The 23,975-nt window shown below is 36.9% G+C and overlaps 1 protein-coding gene and 1 pseudogene across 1 annotated transcript in view; one reads left to right on the top strand and one right to left on the bottom strand.

Annotated features, from left to right (window-relative positions):
• KIF6 (kinesin family member 6) overlaps positions 1-23,975 on the bottom strand; it is a 163,450-nt gene that overhangs the window by 36,615 nt on the left and 102,860 nt on the right. Inside the window, exons 14-15 of the mRNA XM_086743876.1 lie at positions 19,120-19,222; positions 12,960-13,015 (exon numbers count right to left, since the gene is read on the bottom strand). Of these exons, the coding sequence (XP_086600002.1) occupies positions 12,960-13,015; positions 19,120-19,222 (159 nt within the window). The remainder of the gene's footprint in view (positions 1-12,959; positions 13,016-19,119; positions 19,223-23,975) is intronic.
• Positions 5,979-12,116, top strand: LOC104482845 (adenylosuccinate lyase pseudogene; annotated as a pseudogene).

Here is a 23,975-nt window from a genome sequence, read left to right as displayed (position 1 = left end):
ATACTTGTGGTAACATATTGTAAAGTATATCCTGCTGGAGCAGATTTCTGCCTTTTGTTCACTGAAGAAATATCTGCAACAGTTTAAGATTTTACTGGTTCTCCTTTCTCCTTTTCCCCTCTCCCTTCCCTTCTTCCCAAGGTCTGCTGTCAAAGGGTACTGCCTTCACAGCAGAGTGGGTAGAAGCAAATGTCTACCTGCATCCTGGCTACTCCAGCACAACTTGGCATTTCAGCACAAGCATACTGGCAATTTAAGCTGTGACACTATCATTGAGTCAACTGCAATGTCTGAAATACCAGTAAACTCTCTTTTGGCACTTCAGAAAAGAGTTTAGTGGATAAGATGGTGTTAAGTTGATGGTTGGACTTGATGATCTTAGAGGTCTTTTCCAGCCTTAAAGATTCTATGATTTTGACAGCTGTGCCGGGAAGAAAGGACTGGAGATAATAACTGCCAGCAAAGAGATGGGGCAGACTATGGGAGCAAGGTAGTTGATGGTATTTAGTAGAACTCATCAGTTAGAAACCCAAGGAAAGACAACACGTTCAGAATTGGAAGAACAGTGCTGACTTCCACACCAATTCCATAGTTGCAAACCACAGCCTCAACTCAGCACACAAACAAAACACCCTCGGAAATGGACAATTTTCCCATCATACTCTAATGCTTTGTAGTTTAAATATCACAGATTCACATACATACATTTCACTGTGACATACAGTACTGCACATTTTGAGATTACTCTGTGAAATATCTGACCAGGGCATGTTCCCTTCCTCGCAATACTCAGCTAAGACAATAACTGTTTTTATGGACACGTTTAATATCTGCAAGCATGATCAAATTTACAGACAAAAAGCTTATGAGACAATAGTGTCTATCACTCATTGCTACAGGATGACACTGTATTTGACTTCACTGATTATTCCTTGAGCTACTCAATATATAGTCCCCTAAAGTCTATCCCCATTTCTACACACTTATTTCTAACCTCCATATTAAGTCTCCTCCCCATTTCCTACACATTCTCATTAGTTCTGGACAGATTACATCATGCCTTTTTTTCCTCCCAAGATTATTACTTATACTTTCTGATTGATGGACATTTCTGTAACTGTTCCTTGTTTAGCCTGCATTTCCACAGCTATACAGCAAAACTGCAGAGAAACTGAATTTATTTTTCTGATGACAGCATCCTGGACCTCTCCCTTACTCTAAGTACAGACTGTCATTGGCTGCACAGGCCTTAATTGTTGAGGTGTTCCCCAAGGTCTCATTCATCTAAATAATGGAAATACTAGTACGTACCACAGCTCCCATTCACGCAAAGGCACAGGACTCCTTTCCACAGAAAGCAGAGTATGGGAAGTGGCTAGTGCACACAAATTCCTAACAATCCACATACACAATACTGGGTACTGGGATATCTAGGATAACCAATAGAAAGCAATAAGGGCTCCGAACTGCAGTTCAATATATCCTTGAAACTGGAACTCAGAATCTGTATGCTTTCCAAATTTAGACGCAAATGCTCAGACCTTTATTCTATCATCCCAAGGTTGGCTGCCACTACCCAATGGGTTGGTTTTTTGTTTTTTTTTTGTTTTTTTTTGTTTTTAAATTTAACTCAATGCTGCCCAGGCTGCCCAACAGGGAATTAAGTATAGAGTTTCAAGCCTCACTATATACTTCAGTTCTGCCACCTTTTAAAATTTTGCTGCCTTACCCAAGAAATTGCCCTGGAATTGAGCTCATATTCCTATGTGACTTTTGGTCAGATAAAACATACTTAGACTGATTTTAAGGATCTGAAAAATATGCCACAGAACTAAAAATTAAATTAATTTTAAAAAATGATTGTGCTGGAGCTGCTTAGATATACTACGATGTTTTGAGAGCATGTGAAATTTTCAGGGTGACAGAAACAAGGTGAGAGCGACAACGGGTATATGACTTATTTTTTAATGTCTATTTACTTGTAATATATATACCAAGCCTTTGAGGAATGGCTTTTTGAGTGTCCAACACATATTAGCATCCCAGTAAAATTGGCAATAGTTTCCTATAAAGATCCACTATATATTTACTATATATATTTATCATAATGATGTCATCAGCTCTGAACAGATGCCTCCCCTCAGCCTTAACTAAAGTGCATGAGAACATCTTTATAGTACAGCTCTTCTCTGTTGATTGCACTCCTTCACAACCAGCTAAGGTGACATCATTAGTCCTACATGATTTAGGAACTAGTTTCACTAGAAAAAACAAACAGCCATTGCATTTCAGTACATGTAAGTATGTATGCCTATACTGCATGTCTGCATGAATGCTATCCAGATGAATGAACCAACCACAAGATTGTTTGAAAAACAGATTTCTGTTTCTGTGCTAATGAAGAGGTATTGTTCTTTGACAATGCTACTCTGGATAAGCTAAAGTCCACTTCTCTAGAGTTTGCAGGTTCAATTCTTCGCTCATAAAAATCTCAGACCATACCATCCAGTAAAGATAGACATGGTCAAGGAAAACTTTTTATTCAAAAGACTAAGATTTTTAAAAGAACCCTATAATACAGCATTAACTATCATCTAGCATTTTTTCTTTAAAAGAGCAAATTTAATAGACCAACTTAATATCTTATTAGCCTAATAAAACAGCAAAATACAGTGTAGCAATCCTGAAATGACTACTTGTTTTCAGTCTGTAGATAGCCTACAAGTAAAAAATCTGTTAGAGGAACTTTTCCAAGTTTATAGTTTGATTAAATCCAATGAGCTTGGTCCATTTACTTTACTATTCTTGTGAAAACCTTAAGTAAAAAGTGTTTACTTGGTTTCTTTCTGAGCATAACTTTTTCCCTGGAAAATACTTCTGTTTCTAAAGAACAGAACTTCATTTGTAATAATTAGAAAATGAATATGTTTCCTACATATGTAGATTCCAACACAGATCCAAAGAAAACATTAACATCTTAGGCCTGGAGTGACTGTTACACTAATAAGGTTCCTCTGTTTAAAGAATAGCACATCAGGGGAGCATAATAGAGCTGTTCAAATGAATTCATTCAATTTGGTATTTTCTGAATAAATCATTTGACAAATCGTATTTTCTCATTCTAAGGATCCATTCAGCCTATGCACTGTCACCCAGGGGCATCGCCTATTGTTTGAAAGTAAAAACAAACATATGTTAGCTACTCTGAAACAATGGACAATACTTAGCATTGGCATAAACATATGGATTGCCCCCTGAAGCCAAAAGACTTGTACCTTCCAAAATAAGTTTCCTGAGTGGGGCTGCAAGACTATTTTGTATTATTGAAGATGGTATCCTCTTCTTATAGAGAGGAGCAGAAAAAAGGAGAAAGGCTGCCAGGCGGCTACTAAGGCTGTCCAGTTCTCTTGTCAGTCTCATGTCTAAGAGAGCAGGGAAGACAGATCCTACGCCAACTAAGGACTGACAAAAACATAGCAATGACATCTTTCCTCCTGTCTTCTCTGACAATTGCCCAAGCATGATCCACACTGGAGCAGGAGCAGAACGGGCAGCTCTGTACAGCTGCCATCAGTCTAGGTGTACCTCTGAAGTGAAAAAAAGAGTTAGACCCATAATGTTTACATTGCCTACGGTAAGTATAGCAAAGATGGATTGTCTCTCCTGATTCCAGAAAGGCACTGTAATGCTTTAGAGGCCATTATAACAGAATTCATATTCTTCTCTGATTTTCCTCCTTGGGGACTCTCATTCAGCTAGCAGTATTACTTTATTATTCATTGCTTAATATTAGGGTCTTAAGAATTACACTAAGCAAATGTAACTGCACTGCTTCAGCACGTAAGCCCTGCTCACATTGCAGTGACTTCTGAGATTCTAAGCAAAAATCATCACGTAAATTAAAAATACGATTTGTTGATTACAAACAAGGCAGCTAATTGATTACTCTGGCTCACTATGAACACTGTGAAGAAACAAAAAATTCATTAACGTGAACCTTTCACTGAACTGCTAGCAAGAAAGAAAAACATATTCCTGTCACTCTCTGCTTTATATGATGAGCCAACTGGCTGCTCCTTGAACAAGAAAATAGGTTGTGGAAACTTTCATCACAGCGCTGAGTCTGCCCCAAGATGGTAGCAACCAGCTACCATTTTGTAGCTACCTGCCAGGCCCGTGTAAAATGCATGACACCTATTTGGCATTACAGCACCTTGAGAGAGAACTTATGAAAGATGCTGTGAAAGATCACAGCCTAAATCATGCCGAAAATGAGATAGAGTAGGGGTAGACAAAGATCCTTAACAGAATCAGAGTGAAAGCAAGTTGTATTTCATCAAGGAAAGAAGGAAGTAAGTGAAAATGGAAGGAGTTGCAGCCAAACAGAAAAACAAGATGTAGCATCCTCAAAGCAAAGTAAATCACATTTCTAACAAAGAACAAACTGCAGATGGTGACAAGGTGGTTAAGAAAATAAGTTCTGCAGACACTCAGCTGTTTTTCTGTGTTTTCAGTTTCATGCTTCCAAAAATAAAAATTTAACATTTAAAAAATAGATTTCAAAACTGCAGTCATAATGGCACGATATTTAGACATTTATCCAAAACAAACACACATAGAAACTACGTTTTTTCAGCATTAGGTTGCAAAACAATTGGGCCAAGAAATTAAGGAGAAGGAATCTGAAGACTGTGTCAGCCATGCTGAATGGCTTCAGCTACAACAGCTACTGCTATTTTTGGTGAACACATAAACATGCTTCATTTATTACAAAACCGCTTTGAAACTGACCTGGAGATCAGAAACAGACTGAGGCTTCTAGGCACTAGGCCACATTGAATAACATCCTAGCTGGGAAATTACATCTGGGGGACTGTTTGTCCCCATGGCCTGTTTTCTCTTCTGTTTGTCTCACAGATGGCTGCAGGTTTTGCAGAGCTAACACACTCTGTTATGTTAGTTGTAAGTCACATCCCTCAGGAGGAAACAGCATAATTACACACCAGAAATTAAGTATGGTAGAAATACTACTTGTGTTCTTTTTTCTGACACAACTGTTGCATCCTCAGTACACGACTGACTCTGTTAAGTGGCAGAGAGCATCTGCAACATGCAGGCAGCTTCCCCAGAAAGAAGAAATCAGTGTAGACTAATTATACTGAGGCTTTATTTTTATGTATTGCTGGAACAGAAACAGTGAAGCAGCAGGCAGGCAATCTCATTTTTTTCAGAGACCTTCCAGTCTACACTGATCCATACTTGCCAAATCTCCTACTTCTCATGACAAACTATTGTTTCAGCTTGTGCTAGGTCACCGATTTGGCTGTTCATCTGGAATTTCTCAGGTACTGAGCCATCCAGCCAGGGTAGCAGCTGCCAGGCAGCCAGAAATCCTGGACACAACTTATTGTACATGCAGAATGCATGCAGAGTGACACTGAGCAGGCTTTGTAGAAGACATTTGGGCACACACAGTATGTTTGACACCTAAAGGATGTGCTGGATGAGTTGCACAGCATGTGCTGCACAAGTGCCAGTTTGCACATTCTCAGCATATCCTGAGCATTTCAGATTCACTGCACTGCTCAGATTTCTATCTGTGAAGAAAATCTGGGACCATTAGTTTTTTTAATGCCAAGCATTGATGGCATGCTTTGTTCTCAGGAAGCATCGGTTAACACTTGGTTCTCGTGGAGCTCTCCACATTAAGAACAGACTCAAAGAATCAGATAAATAGCAAATAGCAAGTTCTCTTGCTCTTCTTGCAAGTTATGTCTCTCATGACATGGAACTCAGTGTAATGTGTAAGGGCAGTATACAAGACTTCCCCAGCATGAAACACTTGCTCATGAAAGAAGAAAAAGCACTTAAAAGACCACATCATACCTGTTGCATGATTCCTGAAGACCAGGAATGAGAAAACATGTAAATAGAGGACAGTCGACTGGCTAAGCACTCAAGAATGGATTGCTCTCAACATGAGAAGGCAGCTGCACAGCCTTAGTGGTATAAAGCTTGGTGAACTTGTGAATGCAGTCCAAGGAGGCAGCTTTGGAGGCCTCAAAGGTGGACTATTTTGCAACACAATTCACAGCATAAGTGATATTATGTGTCTGTTTAAAACAATTACTACTATATCTAATGCATTTTGCCCTTTATCAACTAAAACAACAATAAAGCCAAATGTGGAAATATTTTCAGAATTTTCTTTTCAATTCTTACACAAGTAGAACTCAAATTGACCTCAGCTAGAGTTTTTCTTTAGTGAGGATTTCAAGACTTCAAGTTCCATGGACTTTAAAGGTTTCTGCTGAGAACAGCAATTCATACTAAGATACCTGAAGAATGAAATGCTGTGGAATGATATTATTGAGTTATCTGTTCATTAAATCTGCATACTGAATTCATTTATTTATGAGTTGTTTGCATCTCATTTGAACCAGATTTGCCTGTGGAATGTAACCTTTCTCCTTGGAGTTTCTCAATCCCTTTTCAAAGCAAATCTTGCCCTTTTTCTTCTGTGCTAGTCACTTCCAGTAAAATTCACTGAGCACACATATCAAAGTCTACATAAGTACTTGATAATTTCTGGAATTAAGTTAGAACAGTGAATTATACTAATAAGCAACTATGAAGTCTCAGTGTTTATTTCCATAAAAGAATAAGTATCTCAGAATATTACACTGAAGAATGGAATACATTTTAAAGCACAATAATTTCTTCCTTATTATAGCCTTACTTCATTCATGGCTGAAACAATGTCCAGTAAGCTAATGTCTCTGACTCAGAATGTTTATATTAATATAAAATCAATAGATAATGCTACCAATAGTATTGAGCTTTAAGAAATAAACACATTAATTTTTATGAATTTTCTTTTCATATAGCAAGTCATCATGGCATTTTTATTTCATTTAGATTCCATGTAAAGCATGGAACTTTCTTCAACTGAAAAACTCTGTCCTTCATAAGTACATATATTTCTTTACGAAAAAAGTTTTTAAAATGTTTTTTTTTTTTTTTGCTCACACATAACTTCCCTCAATTCTTTCCATCCATATAACCATGGCCTAAAACATGCATAATATTCCTAATGTCATCCTTGCGGTTCTAGTTCTTAAGTAACTGATTCTCCTTTTTCAGAGTAATTTATTGCCTGCATGTGAAGCTAAAAACATGTAGATATACAACATAGCCAATAGAGTGCTCTCAGACCACCTCTGCCTGAAAAATGTTTAGTTCCCTTCAAAAAGTGCAGGTAGAAAGAAAAACCTTGCACAAAATATTCTTACCTTTGACTTTAAAAGTGGGTCTACTTGGCTTATTTCCTTGGGGAGGTAGAGTGACCATAAAATAATTTATTTCTATGTACATAGAGTCTTGCACACAGAGAAAAAGGTGATTATAAATTCAGGTTTTACATTAATTAGGTTCTGATTAGGTTTAACATCTACTTTGCATTCACAGAAATAGCAGTATGAGGTGCAAGGCAGTGAATCACAATCAATATTATCCTTGAGCACTGCAATGCCTTGTCCTCACTCTCCTCCAATCCTCACTATTTCAGCATTGCTCTCCAACTGTGATACATAAGGAAAATTATTTGAATAATTTGCAAGCAAATTAAATGAAGACTCTTCAATAATCTTGCTTTGCAATACTACGACATGTTCTCACAAAAGATTAAAAGTGCATTTGGTATCCTATGAACTTGTGTACTAAAATCAAAGCTTGAAATGAGGCAGATTAGTACAACATCTTAGCATTCCTGTGGGTATAGTTGCATCACCAACATCATATGCACATAATCCACCCACCTACCCTTTTTCATTCCGAGAGTGCCTGTTTCCTCACACAGTTATTACTCCCACATGAGTTTGCCCTTCCTCTCCTAGCTTCAATCATAATGTTAGCTGATTTCTGGACAGACTAAAAACAACAGCTGCTTCCCTTTGGGCATTAAATAGCATTTAGTATGCTTTTTTTTTCTTTCAGAAAAAAAAAATAGTGGTACAGATACCTCAAAATAGACAGACATTTACAAGGATGAACTGCAAATTTTTACTAATCTTAAATGGATCTAACACGTAGCACATTTTTGTATATAGGCAACTTTAGTCACTAAATTCTGAATTAATGTATCAGTTTAATTTACACTGAAAACAGTATTTTTAGTTCCCCAACTCTAACTTTGTGTGATCAATGTAGTAGCAGTTGGGTCTTTTTGTTGTTATTTAATGCTTTGCAGTTTGTTCAAGATGTAGATGACTTCTCCTTACTGTCAGAATCCTTTCACACAGAACATTCTTGGCAATGTTGTGAAACCACCTTGTTCATAAGTGGCCTAGAAATAAAACTCCTCCTAACCCTGATAAGGAGAGAAGTTTTAACTTCAGAGGTTTTGTCTTTGTTTCTCACCATCCAGCTCTATTTTAACTGGCAATAAATTAAATTTTATCCAGCATAGGTCTGTTTTGCCTGTGATAGTAATTGGTAAATGCTCTACCCACCTTTATCTCAACCCACCAGCTTTTTCTTCTTACTTTCTGCCCTTGTTCTGCTGAGAAAGAGAAGTGGCTGGATAGGCAACTGATGGCTAGCTGAAGCTGACCCATCACAATGTGCTAGGCACAATCACTCAGATTTTGCAAGAAGAAATTCTATACCTTCAGTATTCTGAAATAAAATCCTTGGCTCCAGCATCTAATTTTCTTGACTAAGTCTTTTTCAGTAATACAAAAAGCTATAGTTCTTCTTAGAGACCCCAAGTCTTTGGAAATTATGAAATGCAAAAACACTTGCAGTTGCACAACATGTTTTTTCATTGGAATTTTTTTTTTTTTTAGCTACAGAAATATACATTTTTAAAGTTCTTAATGTTGGACTAGAAAGGGAAAAACGTACTTGTATGTCAGTGCTGGCCCGCTTTCCACTTTTCCTACACTGGTTACAGAGTTCTCATTAGTTCCCTGACCTCACCGTTGTTTCTTTCCAACTTTTTCTTCCAGTTTTACTCATGTTGGTTTTCTGTATTTGTCTTTTAAAGTTTAGTCCTTGGGTACATTCTCCAGTCATATGTAAACAATTCTGAAAAGTTAACTCAGACAAATCAGACATATCTACATGTTCAAAATTCATACTTCATTTCTCTGCCTTTTGATGGTGTATTTATGCACTACATTGTCTTTCAAAAAGAAGTGCTCCTCAATGTTTGCACCAAAGCCCTCTGCCTCTTTATTTGTGCCTGTATCGAGCTTTGTGTGATAATGCAGTAAACAGGATCACTAAAATGACCTAGCTTAGAAACACTTCCATCTTCTTCTTTTTTAAAAATCAGAAAAAGACAATTTTCATCCTACAATAAAATTCACCTTCTTTCTAGGAGGTCACTGTGAAAAGCAAGCATAAGGAAAAATCTAAGACAAACATATCATTTTCCATAAAAATAATTTAAAAATCTCTGCATTCCCTGTAGTGCTATTAAACTTAAAGGGAGATAGAATCCAGGAATATGTGGTATAGTAGCAAAGAGGCATGCTGGCCACAGTGTCTCATTTCTGATGTTATAGTCACTCTACACTTATATCTAGACATTGTTTTCCTTAATCTTCTTATGCAAGCAATAATATCAGAAAAAGCCGATCATGAAAACCTTACTGGAAATTTCTTTTGCCAGCCCTAACTTCCTGATGTTTTTGATATATTAGTGTAACTGAGAAGTAGTTAGAGTATTTTGTATACTTTTTACTGCAAAACACTAATATTTCCAAAGTCAGAATGAAAGGGTATTTATGACATAAAAGTTATGGCCAACTGCTGTCACCATCTCAAAATACAACCAGACTGCATGAAATGGACTCTATGGCCTCTGTGGTGCATAGTTTTACACTATTAAGTGTAGCTTAGAAAGAACAGAAACTGATATTGATGGGATCTGTTCTTGATTGTGCACAACAAGGCAGCCAGGAATGCTTAAGGAAACTGAAACAACAATAAAAGTAAATTAAAGATCTAGTTGCAGGCCACAGATGACTCTTATTTCCCCTACCATGTTTTCAGTAAAAATTTGGCAGGTTAGTAACCTTACTTAGCATCTTTAATGGCCTTCTGAGTATGTATGCTATGACGAGATGAACTTAACTGAAAAATTGTTTCAGGCTGCTAAATGATATAAACTACTGCAATTGCATTGATTAACCTCAATAAGCCAAAAAGTGTCATACTGGATGCAAAGATTTAATAATTGTTAGAGAGGTGCTAATGAAAAGACTATTTTTCCATTTTACTACCAAAATAAAAAGAGTGGAGAGTAATGAAATTAATTTCCAGTTTGAAGACACTTTACTTGTAACTGCACTTTGTATATCAAAACAAAACCAAAATGTGTAATTTTGTGCACTATATATCATAACCATGGGGACATTTCTAGTTTGATTCTTAAAGGAGCTTTTCAATATTCATGCGGACTACAAACTATTACAGTTTCCTATAGGAGGCATATAAGCATTGCCAAATTCAGTGCAATAGTACTGATCTGTTATACAGCCCCTTCTTTTGTTCAAGGGATCAGTTTGATTTTTTAAGGTTATGTATACATATGGATATGCACTCAGACTTTTGCATCGTTCACATTCCCCAAACATACTTCACTGTTTCACTTCTAACACTGAAGAACTTAACCAAGATCAAATTTTAAAACAGATGCTTTTAATTGCAGCAAAATCCATACTCTGCTGCACTATAGCTGTCATCAGAAGTTTTGCCTAACTTGAGAAAAACCCACAGTGATTCAGTCCAAACCAAGGATTTCTTTTAGATTTTACTAGGATCCATGGAAACAGTCTTGAGGCTGCATCTACATTGCTTTGTTTCATTGTATATGAGAACTCCCACAATGGACTCCTGCAAATCTCAAGGGACTTACAGATCACACAAGTCTTGTGCCAACATGACATTACAAGTGGTACCTTCAGGACTGGCGTGTGTCCCACCACTTCTTGCACCGTCTGCCACATCCTCCAAACATTTGTTCTCCTCTTAGGACATTTGTAACAGATATAAGGTGTGTGTAAGGCCAGGCTCCTGTCTTCAAGCAGCACGGTCACAGCCCCAGGCACTGAGAAAGATGGGCTTGTGTGTGGCTGCTTATTGCTGGTGTTCACTATGCCTGCTCAAAATGGATCTCAACTTCAGCAAGACAAAGTCTGACACTCAGTGTCGACTTTGGCTCCACCTCATGTAGGCCAAGAAATCTCTTGGGCGTACCACAGACTAGTAAATCTAAGAGACAGAAGTAAATCAGGATAATGTGGATTTCAAGACGACAGGAGAGAAAAAGAGGTTGTACTCTGATGTGATGGCTCATGTTCACACCTGTGCACACTGCTGCCCAGAAGCTGCAGGCATTATTCACCTTGGAAATGTTTCCTGTTACTTGGAAAATAACATGCGTTGTCCTCCACAGTAGGTTTAACCTGCTTTTCCAATTTTACCAGGGGCAAAAGTTGACTTGGCAGGATTTAAGTCAGCTTTTATGGACACTGGAAAGACCCATAGTTGCAAGGTGGATACAGAAATTCTTCTTGTGTGGGCCAATCTGTGGATATCCATGCACAAGTTCTGTAATGACATTTATGTTCTGGCCAGTCTGAAGGAGTCAAATGAACCTACTGAAAGAAGGCAGGTTGATTCAAGTCTCATGTCTTATATAAGTAATCCAGTGTTCAGAACACTGCTGCAGCAGGGCTCAGCACCTGATGTCTCTGCTTCTGGATCCCTTCCAAATATCCTTTGTGCTGTGGTTTGAAAACACAGTGCCAACATGACTGAAGCTTTCTGCACAGCTGACATAACTTTAAATATACTGCATAATACCTCTGAGGGACTTGTGGTGTACCCAAAGGTGATTGGGAGGGGAATCTGGCAGTAGCTACCATTCATGACTACAGAATATAATCATGGCTATGGTGAAAGTACATAGCATTTGTCAAGACTGCCATGAGATTTTTATCCTTTCCCAGGAGTCAACTACTGTTATAAGACAAGAAGTGATGATAACAACTTCACTGTCCATGTCTGTGCTGATGCCACCCAAAGAGGAAGAAGACAGAAACTAAAAGCAAAGTCTACACCACTAGACCTGGATGCTAGATTACTTTTAAATCTAGTCCCTCACAGTCTATGTCTGGAAGATTGAAGAGACTTGGTTCACCTGAACATGCGCATACAGGAGGATATGGAGTTGATCTCCAAGGACTTCAGGGACAGAAGACAAAACTGCGTTTCACATCTGACAAAGTCTGGATAATGAACTTTTAGAAAAGAAGCTACTGGCTTGGAATAAACAGAACTCAGAAATCAACTAGTAAGGTATCCAAGGCTGCTAGGAGAATTAGATAAGACCTAGCTTGAGCTTGAATGTATAGGTGATTTTTTACTTTGAACAATCTGAAACTAGAGGCCAAGCATACCCTGGCCTAAAGCAAAAAATGACGAAAATTCCCACCAAGCTGAGGCACTCTCAGAATTGCTCTAATTAAGCTGTACAAAGGAAGTGCAGAGGGGTAATTCATCAATAAAATCTTCTCTTATCAGAAGCTACATAAATTTGTAGATAAATACAATCTTTAATCCATAGTTATCACAATTTGAGATTATGTTTTTGGATCCTTTTATCCCAATATAAAATTCAGAAAACCCGATGTAATACCTTAACTTCTCCTTTTGAAAAACTTCAGACATCCTGTCAAGTAAGGAAGGGAGCTGTTTTTCACAATACGGTATTTGAAATAATCAAAACTGGTACACAGAATTACTACTGCTATCATTCGCTAACATCTTATTGGAAATCTTACTAATGCATTGATTCTTTTATTTTAGAAATTAGAATCTCTTCCCATAGCCTCTGAATGCTGGGATTTCACCAGCTAAAAGGTAAAGTGAAGCTAAAATGTACTCACTTATTGTATTTCTCACTTCATTTAATTTTTCTCCAAGGCATTTAGCTTCGGCAAACCTGTCAATGTAAGTATAATGACACAGAATTATTCTAATATTCACAATAAAATATAGAATTACTCAGGACTACTTTCTGATTTATAATTAGAACTAGTTGGAAGTAATTTTCCAACTAGATTGTCTGGTCTAAATGAAATAATTTCTGAAAGAAACCATGCAACAAATAGGTTTACTAGACGGACAAAACAAATTTGATTTTAAGATTTAAAAATTTTGTTACTTTATTTCTAACAATTGGATTCTCTTATTTACATTACACTACAACATTGACTTTAATATGCTACATTACTTGTAATCTTTTAACATACAGCTATATGACAGTAAAAAAAATACAAGCAAACTTAAAACCATATTTCAAATTATTAGAACTTCTGCTCACCAGGTATTTTCAAATTTCAGCCTGTAATTTACATATTATTGATGATCACTGTTTATGCTGTGTGAAAACGTACATTCCAGTCACTAGGAAACCTCTTAAACAGAAATATAAGAAAATGTGACAAAACTAAACTATTCTGTTTTTCTACAGATAGTCCTTATGTCAATGCAGACTCTGAGATGATATACAGCTACTGCTCAAATACTGATAACAAGCCAAAGCTAGGCACAAGAAGATAGGCAAATAACAAGCAAAAAGCAGGCTGAAAAGGATGGAAACAAATCAATGAACCAGGCTTTGGAAACTCTTTTTTGTAGTAGGCAGGGTTTGACCTCAAATAAAAACTGGAAATGAGTTTTTTTTTTTTAAATACGAAATTCCTACTAGGTATGTTTATAAATTAATTTTCTGACCACTTCCTCATTTTATTCAAATAATCAAGTCTTCACATTGTATGTAAAATATTCTAATGATCAAGATGAGCCGGCAATGTGCACTTGAAGCCCAGAAAGCCAACCACATCCTGGGCTGCATCAAGAGGAGCATGGCCAGCAGGTCGAGGCAGGTGATTCAGCCCCTCTACTCCGCTCTGGTGAGACCCCATCTGGAGTACTGCATCCAGCTCTGGAGCCCCCAACATAAGAAGGACATGGACCTGTTGGACAGGTTCAGAGGAGGGCCATGAAGATGGTCAGAGGGCTGGAGCACCTCTCCTGCGAGGACAGGCTGAGAGACTTGAGGCTGTTCAGCCTGGAGAAGAGAAGGCTCCAGGGAGACCTTATAGCAGCCTTCCAGTACCTAAAGGATGCTTATAAGAAACATGGGGAGAAACTCTTTAGCAGGGCCCGTTGTGATAGGATGAGGGGTAATGGTTTTAAAATAGAAGGAGGTAGATTCACACTGGATATCAGGAAAAATTTTTTCACTATGAGGGTGGTGGAACGGTGGATGCCCCATCCCTGGAAACATTCAAAGCCAGGTTGAGGCTCTGAGCAACCTGATCTAGTCAAAGATGTCCCTGCTTCTTGCAGGGGGGATTGGACTAGATGACCTTTGAAGGTCCCTTCCAACCCTAACTAGTCTATGGTTCTATAAGTTTCTTTCTTAGCTTGCAACTGCTCACTGTATGTCTTGCTCCTTAAGAAACCTGTCATATTTACGTATATCATTGAAAAACAGCTGCTTACAGAGCCTTACAAATTCACTTCTGTTCTCTACATTCCCTGAAGTATGCTAGAACTTGATCCCTTCTCTTTCTTTTTGTGCTTTTTTTTCTGTCAGTTTTCTGATCTATTACAGCAGTTGCTGTCATAATTATTCTCTCACACTTACTTAACTCAGTACTATATAAAACTGTTTAGGACAAATGGCTTACATATCAGGCTTTCAAATGCCATGTATATTCCACTGTAAAAATAATGACAATCAATTCAATGTACAATGGCAAAGCCTGAGGAGCCTCAGAGAACTGAGGCATGTTCAAGGAAATATCCATTGTAATAGTCTAAATAGTAGTAGTTTAAAATGTAGAAAGATTATTTCCTGCATTGTGACATTTGTTGTAGGATATTAGGCTTGACTTGAAATTCTGAGTTGTCACTCAGGTGTGTACAAGTTGAGCCTTGTATGTGGAGGTAAAACTGTAATAATTATTTGTTTAGCAAGCCTTCAGATGATCTGGAAGAGTCTTTATCTAGCCAAAGTAAGGAAATACTAAATTATGTTTCTGTCTAACTCAAATAATGGCAAAACAGTCAAGAAATATGACTTTCCCATGGGGAGGCAGGGTTGGGAAATTGCCCCTTCTCAGTTAGTCCATTTTCCTGTAAAAGTGGAGCGAGTTAGAATTTCAGGTGCCCGCATTCATAGCTGCTCACAAACATTTGCTTTCAAGACTGAGTTCAACATGCCTAAATGGCTGAAGCTGGCAGGTTCCTCAGCACCTACTGTCACTTACAGAAAGAAGGCAGAAGCCTTTGCAGCATCTATGAGACTTTTAGATAAGCTTTTTCCACTGGTGTTGACTTAGAGCACCCAAGCAGGCCTCAAAGACTGTAAAGATCACACCCCAAAGTACCTCTCTCTTTCCTTCAACACTCATGAGCCAAATACTAAGTTCATCAATTAGTACTTCCTGAGGCAAATCTCCCATTGACTATTGACTCTAATTCATCTTCACAGAGAGATTTAGCTGGACAAGTTGAAGCCAGCTATCTATCCAGCTCTTATTCCTAGGTTACTGCCAATAGTTGAGTGAGCCATGCATCCGTTTCTCAAACACCACGGTTTATAAACTGGCACCATAACATAAACTGAAATTTGGCATTAATTTATAGCAGTCCAACAAATTCTGTGTCTATGAATCACAGTCAAACAAAATAAACCAGATAAAGACATAAGATTTGACTCAAATATTGAAACGGAAAACACTATTTCTGATACTCCTCTAATAAAAAGGTTACATTATCTATCATAAAGATAACATTGCTACAAATAGTGATGAGTGAACAATGACATTGTTAGTTGAGAAGAGTTCATGTGTATCCTACATGGAGACCACTCTGCAGAAAGGCTGAAGTTACCAAATAATGGCTTTTATTACTCACAAGATTAATATTCCATGATGAAACCCCAAAGTGAATTCAGCCACTAATTTTAGCAGAATAAGAGTTTTTGCAAAGACTTCACTCTTTGAATGCAAACGTGAGTAATTAAAAAAACAAACATTTTGAAAAACAAATATCTAACTCATAACATAAACCAAGACAAACTCAGAGACTAATATGAAAATGGAGACATTTAGTATATTAAATGAACATTCACTCATTTTTAATTATTAGAAATTACAAGAACAACTGACCTAAGTGAAACTCATCCATAGGTACTGAAAAAAGAAGTTAGCTGTTAACCAGCTGGAACCCAGAAAGCAAGAAAAGAAAGTGGAAAAAAAATAATGGACAACAACAAAACAGAAACTAGATTTACATCGCATCTGTAAGCTCAGTAGAATTTTACTACTGGAAATATTGACTAGGACAGGATTTACAAGCTTCATGCAGCATGCAATATTACACTAGGGTAGCTCAGCTGGGTAGAATCTTTGGTAGTATATTTCACCAGAAAATGAGATGCATTTTTCTCCCCATCAGAGAAATAATGCTAAGAGAACATGGCTGTCCTGAGAAACAGGACATTATTAAGTTCTCTAGAAGTCAAGTATGGGAAGTTCAAATTGCAGAAATCTGATTCTGCCTGGGCATAAACACATACTATTTTTAATCAATGCAGTAGTTCTTAGTGTATAGAAGAAAAATTAAAAAGAAACACTTTGTATTAATTGTGAACTAAGCTGTAGAACATCACCTTTTCTGTCTTACAAAGCCACTTCTCATAGGCGACTGTCCTAATAGGATAGCTTGAATCTATTGTCTTTCACTTGAACAGTAAGAGAATCAATGAGCTTCAGAGAGAAGTTATCCTTAATTATATCAGTTTCCCCACTTTCTAAATCCAGGGATGGTACTGAATTACAGTACTAAGCCATTGCCCCTCTAAAGAGCTCTGAAATAATAGCTGAACAGTTTAAAAATACCATATGTAAGAAACACTGTCTTTAACATACGGTATTTTTAAACAAGACAAATGCTTTTCAGTATTTGATTTAATTGACTGAATTATACACAGGTATACAGAAGAAATATACATGTATATTTGATATGTATGACTAAGTATATTCACATCTATATGAATAATTTCACAGCTCAAGCAACAGCTGCGACCTTCACAGTCAAACTTCCAGTTAGGCTCACTGATAGTCCACCATTCGACTAATATAAGAATGGTATAATTAGCAAGCCAAGAAAATCTACCCAAAATACCCAAAGGGAAAAATAAAACAGCTAAAAATAAGCAATTCGTGAACCAAATACTGTTTGTGGTATGACAGAAGTGGTTATGCAACTATAAACAAAATTATTAACATGAGAGGCCTACATATAAAGGGAAGTTATGGTAACCTTTAAACATGTGGTGTCCACACACTTCTTCCTGTGCAATTTGAACACTGGCTGGGTAACAGAGCTTTTGTGTAACTGGTAGTTCAGAGGCTGCATTTGAAATTACAGAGTGGACTTGATACAAATCCATTTTAATGAACTCAGTAAACTTGAAGCTATAGGCATCTTTGCTAAAAATGACTGTAAATGGCAGAGGAAAACTGTCTTGCTCCAGGGTACCAACATTCACATTAGCACTGATTCCAGCAATCAGCTGATGCAGATTAGAGAGGGTTTACCAAAGGCAGTTGTCTGAATTTCTTTGCCCTTTAGGGAAAGCAAATCTGGCGTCAAACCTTGTGGGTTCTGCCCATCTCTATTACATGTTCTGAAACCAGAACAAAATACTGGTTTGCTTCACAGTAATAACAGAAAATACGGAAGAATTGTGATTAACTACAGGAAATGCAGGGCATAGCTCAGAACTGTATTGTTCCCATTATCATGCTGTGACCATGAAGTGTTCTGCTCAATAGACAGCAGTGCCAGAAATTATTGCAGTGTAACTATTTATGCAGTGATGTGTCATCATCTGATATATTGATCTGAAGACAGTCATTACTAAACATCCAATTTACATGGATAAATTCTTACATATATATGGCAATTTGTATCCCTGTGGCTAAGTTATAAACCCAGATAGAATGTTAACTAGTTCAGAAAAGTGATAAATATCAAGATCTTGAATAAGTTAGAGTTGTAGAGATCATTTCTTGCCTCAATTTCACTGAGATAAGTAAGACTTAGTGATTGTGAAAACAATCTCTTTCATGCCTATTAAGTGGGAAAACTGTGTTACTAAGAAAGCAGAAGAATGCAGAAGAAACCTGGAGAAGGATAAAAAAAAAAGGAAAAAGAAAAACAAAAACCCAATACCCTTAGGACAAATGTTAGTTTCAAGGGCAGATTAAGAGATCTGCTTTTTGCATCTCCAGACTCAAAATCTTGCATTTCTCTTGCAGTACAAGGAGGGTTAACGCTTGAAAAACTGACACTGACACAGTATTGTTAGCCAGTCAACATGGGCGAGTGTTGTTGGTTTAATTTCTGAGATGTTTAAAATCTGCTTTATGAAAATTAATGTTTTCAATGTTTTGCCATTCTCACCATCTTCACTTGAAGAGCACTGTTTTGAGAGCATTAACAATAAATGTGGAAGAGGAAAATATTATTTCTGGTTTTGAGTGCAAAACTGGCAGAGAGAAGCTAAAATCACTTGGCAAACAAGTTAGGAACAACAGACAAAAGCATATGTTAAACAACTCCTAGCTTACTGTCCAACTCAGTGCTGAAGCCAGTAAAGCATTTTTGACAATGGAAATTGCTGTAATTGATTCAGACACATGGATCTTACTTTCTCTAGATAATTCATGATCACAAATGCCATTACCACATATCTTCATAGCCATGTTGAAGCAAAGATTAATAAAACCAGAGGAAATACACACTAAGATTCCTCATGCCACTTTCATATCCTATCCAGACTTTTATTCTGTCACCATTCAGTGCCTTCTGAATATGAAATATCCCCAGTAAGAAAAGGCAAAGTTTCTGTACCAAGTTTTCAATAGAAGCCTCAGATGTGTGGTGTAAAATTATGCATTCCACCCAGACTCATAATGAACTCTGAGATGTCTGCTTCCATCTCCATCTTGCTGTGACACTTACCTCTGTTTTAGAAGCTGTTTGTTGTCCTTAATGGTTATACTGTCAGCATGGTCCTGCTTGAAAACTTCAAAAGCTTCCTGATACCCAAGTGACATCTTTCCTCCTGCTCCAAGAAAAAAAAATAAGAGAGAACTACTTCAGATTCATCAAAAGACAGACAACTAACTCCCATTTAGACAAACATAGTAAGTCAGCACAGGGGTCTTAAAACACCCAGAAGACTAAGTTCAGTGTTCCACTAAGGGTAAAGCATTTCTGACAAAAGATTTTTCTTATCTGACAAGTTAATTTCGTTTCCCTTCACTTCTCTAAAGTCCGAACATTTGAGCTGAATAATTCTGAAGACAACTTAAAATGTTCATAAGTAAAAGCAAACTTTCAAAATTTAAAATATGTGAAATATTCTTAAGTGTGAACCAGAGGTATTTTCACAACAGCAAACTGCAATTTGCTTCTGTATTTCTTTCATACTGGCCCCTAAACATATCTCAAGTATTTTCAGTATTCTTGGAAGAAAACGATTCAGGCTTCTGTTAGTTATGTATTAGTGAAGGATTTTCATCCCCTCTTAAGTGTAGTATGAAGTAGGTATTCTACCTACAAAAATGGTTGGTCCCTGCCTTTTACTTTTTCAACAGTTTCCTTTTGTGCGCCAGAAGGTCAAGACCTATTTGGCCTTCAAATGTCTTATAAAAATCACTATGGAAAAGTTTTACAATCTGTATTATTTATCAGTTCTCATTGCTAGATGACCTACAGATCCAAGTAAGAAATCACACATCTGTATTGTCATTAACAAAAAAATTCAAAGGCTTAAGGAGAATGAAAGATTACACCAGCATCTGTGTTATCACAAGCACATATATGTTAACAAATAAGCAAGGAGAAAGGATGACACTTGCGCTTAAATAAATTACAGTAATGAAGATAGGTCAGGAGCAGAAAGGGGGAGGAATCTCACACTTGAACTGTATGAAAAATGCAAAATAGCTCCACTGCTAATTCAACGTCATGGTTACAACTTAAACTTCAAAATGATATTCCTTAAATTGGAATTTGATTCTCCTTATTTTTTTTTCTTCTCTTCTAGAGTCATCTTCTGTCCTACTCCCAAGCAACTCCCTTCCTGTTTCAGAGCTATTGAGACCCCCAAATCCACTGTGCAGAGCTAGAAAGTTTTCTGGGAGTTCCACTGCATGAGAGTTTTCTAAAAATTTTGTGCCAATGGACTAGTATTATCAATAACTTATGTATGCTTTTACGCCAATTATTTTCCAGGCTACTTGCTTTGCCATTTTGGTGTAAGTGGAGATTATACTTTAATAAAACACACCTAAACAGGTTGGGATATGCAATACTGGGATGCTACACCTTCTTGAGTCTAGCTGCATAAGCTAAATATTATAGTCACTCTAAATATGTTCTGCTGTCCCTTATCATGCTTATATCGGGATTACTCTCCCTTGACTTCAGCGAGATTTCTGTGGTGCAAAATACTGTTTATAGTGAAGGCTGGTAACAAAAGCTGGCACTCAGGGTTCAATAATCAGTAAAAGTTTGAAAAACTTTATTCAAAATACAGTAGAAAAATTTGCCCTCTGTTTCAGTCAAAAGAATCAGCACATCTGTTAGTAATTTAAAATTTGAGTTGAAAATAGAACCACCAGGAATGTTTGAATGGCAAAGCACACAGAAATGCTCCACCCTTTTTAAATAAGAACATCAAAGAAAGATGTAGTGCTGTCTTTACTGCCGTGTGACCCAAAGAAGCAAGAGGATTTAGGAAAATACATTTTTCTGTGATGATGACCTGAGAATATTATGTTCATGTTTCATGCTTGCCTTGAAGAAAAACAGGTAGCTTTGCAAGCAAAATTTTATAGTTCATCCCATCACTAGTACTAATATTAACATGCAGCCTGAATTGACCCTCTAAAACTGCTTTTGTTGCAGAAATACACTTTGTATAAAGTGCAGAAAGCCTGGACAAAATTAATCGCTGAACCTAAAATAAACAATGAAACACTTACTCATATGTAACACTGCAATGTAAAGTATTTAACCCTTCTAGTAATGTGCTGCCTTTCTACTTGAGCAGAAGTAAAAAGAGTAGAAGTAAAAACAGTAGAAGTTTGGACAGCAAAAGTATTAGTGATTATTGCTTCTGCCTGGCATAAATGCATCAACCGAAATTAAAGGTAATCTGGTAATCATTTTCCAGCACAACATTGAGCAGCAGCAGATTTGTACAGCCAAACAAAGCATACAAAAATAGAACCCCAGAACTCTTGGGAAGAGGAAATTTTCTGGTTTATATAGTCCATTTTAAAAAAATACAGAAATATAGGAAGCAGTAAACAATCACATTGTGAAAATGTTATCTAAGGAGAGGAGCTTACAAAGGATCATTAAGATTGTACTTCAGCATAACATGAGCTTAAAACAGCTACAGAAGAATGTTACAGCCTGTGAGTAATGAAAGAGATGTTCAGGATGATGATAAGGAAATGTTAACAGCAATGTTAATACTAGTAAAAGACTGCAAGAAACCTTGGAAGCTTGATGGAATGGTTGTGTTTTCATTCTGCTCAGTAATAAAGATTATTCCTTCTCCGTGGTTGATAATTGTATCTTTAATCGCACTGTTTACATTTCCTCAAATAATCTATAATTTTATGAAGTAGCTTCACCTTCTTTCAAACAACCTTCAAGTGCAAAGGTGCACTAACATTATTGGCATGCTTTTTCTTCTGAGCCTAATTCAAACAAATAAGCTATATGTTCTTTTAAAACAAGGTGCTATTGAATTTCTGGTTTTCTCTAACTGTAAATTGAAAACTATGTATAGCAATATATACATTATATGAATAAAAGCAGAACTGAGAGAAGAAACCATTGATGATAACACATTTTTGGTAAGGTAATTGAACAGTTCAGTTAAAAATATGTTAGACTTGTAGAAAACAATTACTCTTATAGGCCAAACAATTTCCCCCCTCCTCCTTTAATATTGTGGCATAGAGTTACAAAATAAATATTTGAAAATTTTTATCTAAAGAAGAATCATATCCTACAGAATGAGAACCAGGAAACACATGTCATCAAGTCATTACAATGTGAACTGGAATAATAATTACCATAAAAATAATTCAGACCATCAGAAAAAGCATAAAATTTTCTTGCAATCATATTCATGAAACCTCAGTTGATAGGGTTGCCATTAAAAGTGATAAATTTTGTATCAACTTATAATTATACATTTGCTGTTAGGTTATGTAACTTTGCTTTAATACTAAAACACTCACAAATACGTCCAACTCAGAATGTTAAATCTACAGCAAATCCACCATTATTTACAGCAAATTCAAACAGCTGAAACTTTGGGAAAATTCAGATTTTATCCAGATCTTGAATTTGAATGTTTAAGAATATTCTCATTGAAGGCATGATTTCAGTCTGTACTCCTATCCAGTACCCTCCATCAACTTTCCCATTAAAAGTTTCAGTTCAACAGGCTCCTCTCTAAAAATGTGCAAATTACAGCTGTCCCACTGAACCTGGGAAGTCAGAAAAGCAGAACGACAGTGATAGCTCACAAGCTCTGAACTAGAGCAACAAGATCTGAAGTGACCAAGACATAGAAAGCTTGCTGTAGTATTGATAGTGGGCTAAACTCTTGAAATCACTAGTAATTCAAAACACACTAGAGCAAAAATGTCATGAGGCTTTTGGAGGTGGCCGATTACTTTCAGGTGACATGAAAAAAATCAAATTGACTTCACAACTCAATTGTACACCTACAGCAGGTAGAAGCTTGCATATCAGCAAAGCCTCTGGCAGATATTATACACCCTGTTCTATCACTAACTAATTTAGAAATCATTTATTCTATGCTGTTACACATACAAATGATTACAGCCATTCTAAATATCATTTTAATGCCTCACAAACTTTAATTAGGAAAATAAGTTAAAAGAACATGTTGGCTATAGCGTGGCAGTAGATGATCAACTGCCAGCAGAGAAATTATAGGGCTGAATGCTATTTTTAAGTTAAGTAGTATCCACTGGGATTACTCAAGGACTATATCTGAATAGGTGAGAGCATGCAATTGTATAAACTTAGACCTTATTTTGTTGCCACAAGGGATCAAACATGGTTGTACATACTTAAAGGACCATGCATACTTTTAAATGTACCCAACACCAACAAATCCTATTGCAGCTTGCTTTAGCAATCTCAGTTTATAAATACCAGATAGTTTTTAAAGACTTTATTTTAATGTTTTTTTTTTAATAAAGATTTCAAGAGTGCTCAAACTGGAAATAGCACTTAGTGCTGAGTCTGGCCACCTTATTTCTTTTGGTTTGTTTACTGAAAAAGAGTTTATTGCTCAGAGGGAGACAACCTTCATAAAGTTTAATGTGTGAAACCCACAGAAAACATTTACATACGGTTCAGTTAACTCTGGAAAATTCTGTCAAACAACAGCATGAAAACAGTATCTTCTCTGACAGAAAGCAGAATCACAGTGTCTCCTCACAACCCCACCTTGCAACCAGATTTTGGCCCTGGTATGAGAGCTCCAAGGGGATTCCTGCAGCCCTCATGTCAGAGGCTGCCAGTTTAACCTGCAAAAAGAATTGGAAAAAACACTCCAGGAGAGAAGAATTGAGGTTGCAAGTTGAGCTGTTCTGAGGGAGGAACACTGAGACCATTAACAAAAGCAAACTTTTGGAATAGCTGTTCAGACCATCTATTTCTGATGAGAAAGGCATCTGTCCACATATCTGCCCACATATCTGTTTTGCAGAAATTACATTTTCACAGTGGAAGACTTTGTCTTTCTATTCCTA

Source organism: Chlamydotis macqueenii, chromosome 3, assembly GCF_036417535.1.
Source record: "Chlamydotis macqueenii isolate bChlMac1 chromosome 3, bChlMac1.mat, whole genome shotgun sequence".
Lineage (NCBI taxonomy): Eukaryota > Metazoa > Chordata > Aves > Otidiformes > Otididae > Chlamydotis > Chlamydotis macqueenii.
Note: the sequence above shows the minus strand (reverse complement) of the source record. Positions and strands in the feature narration are given on the sequence as shown.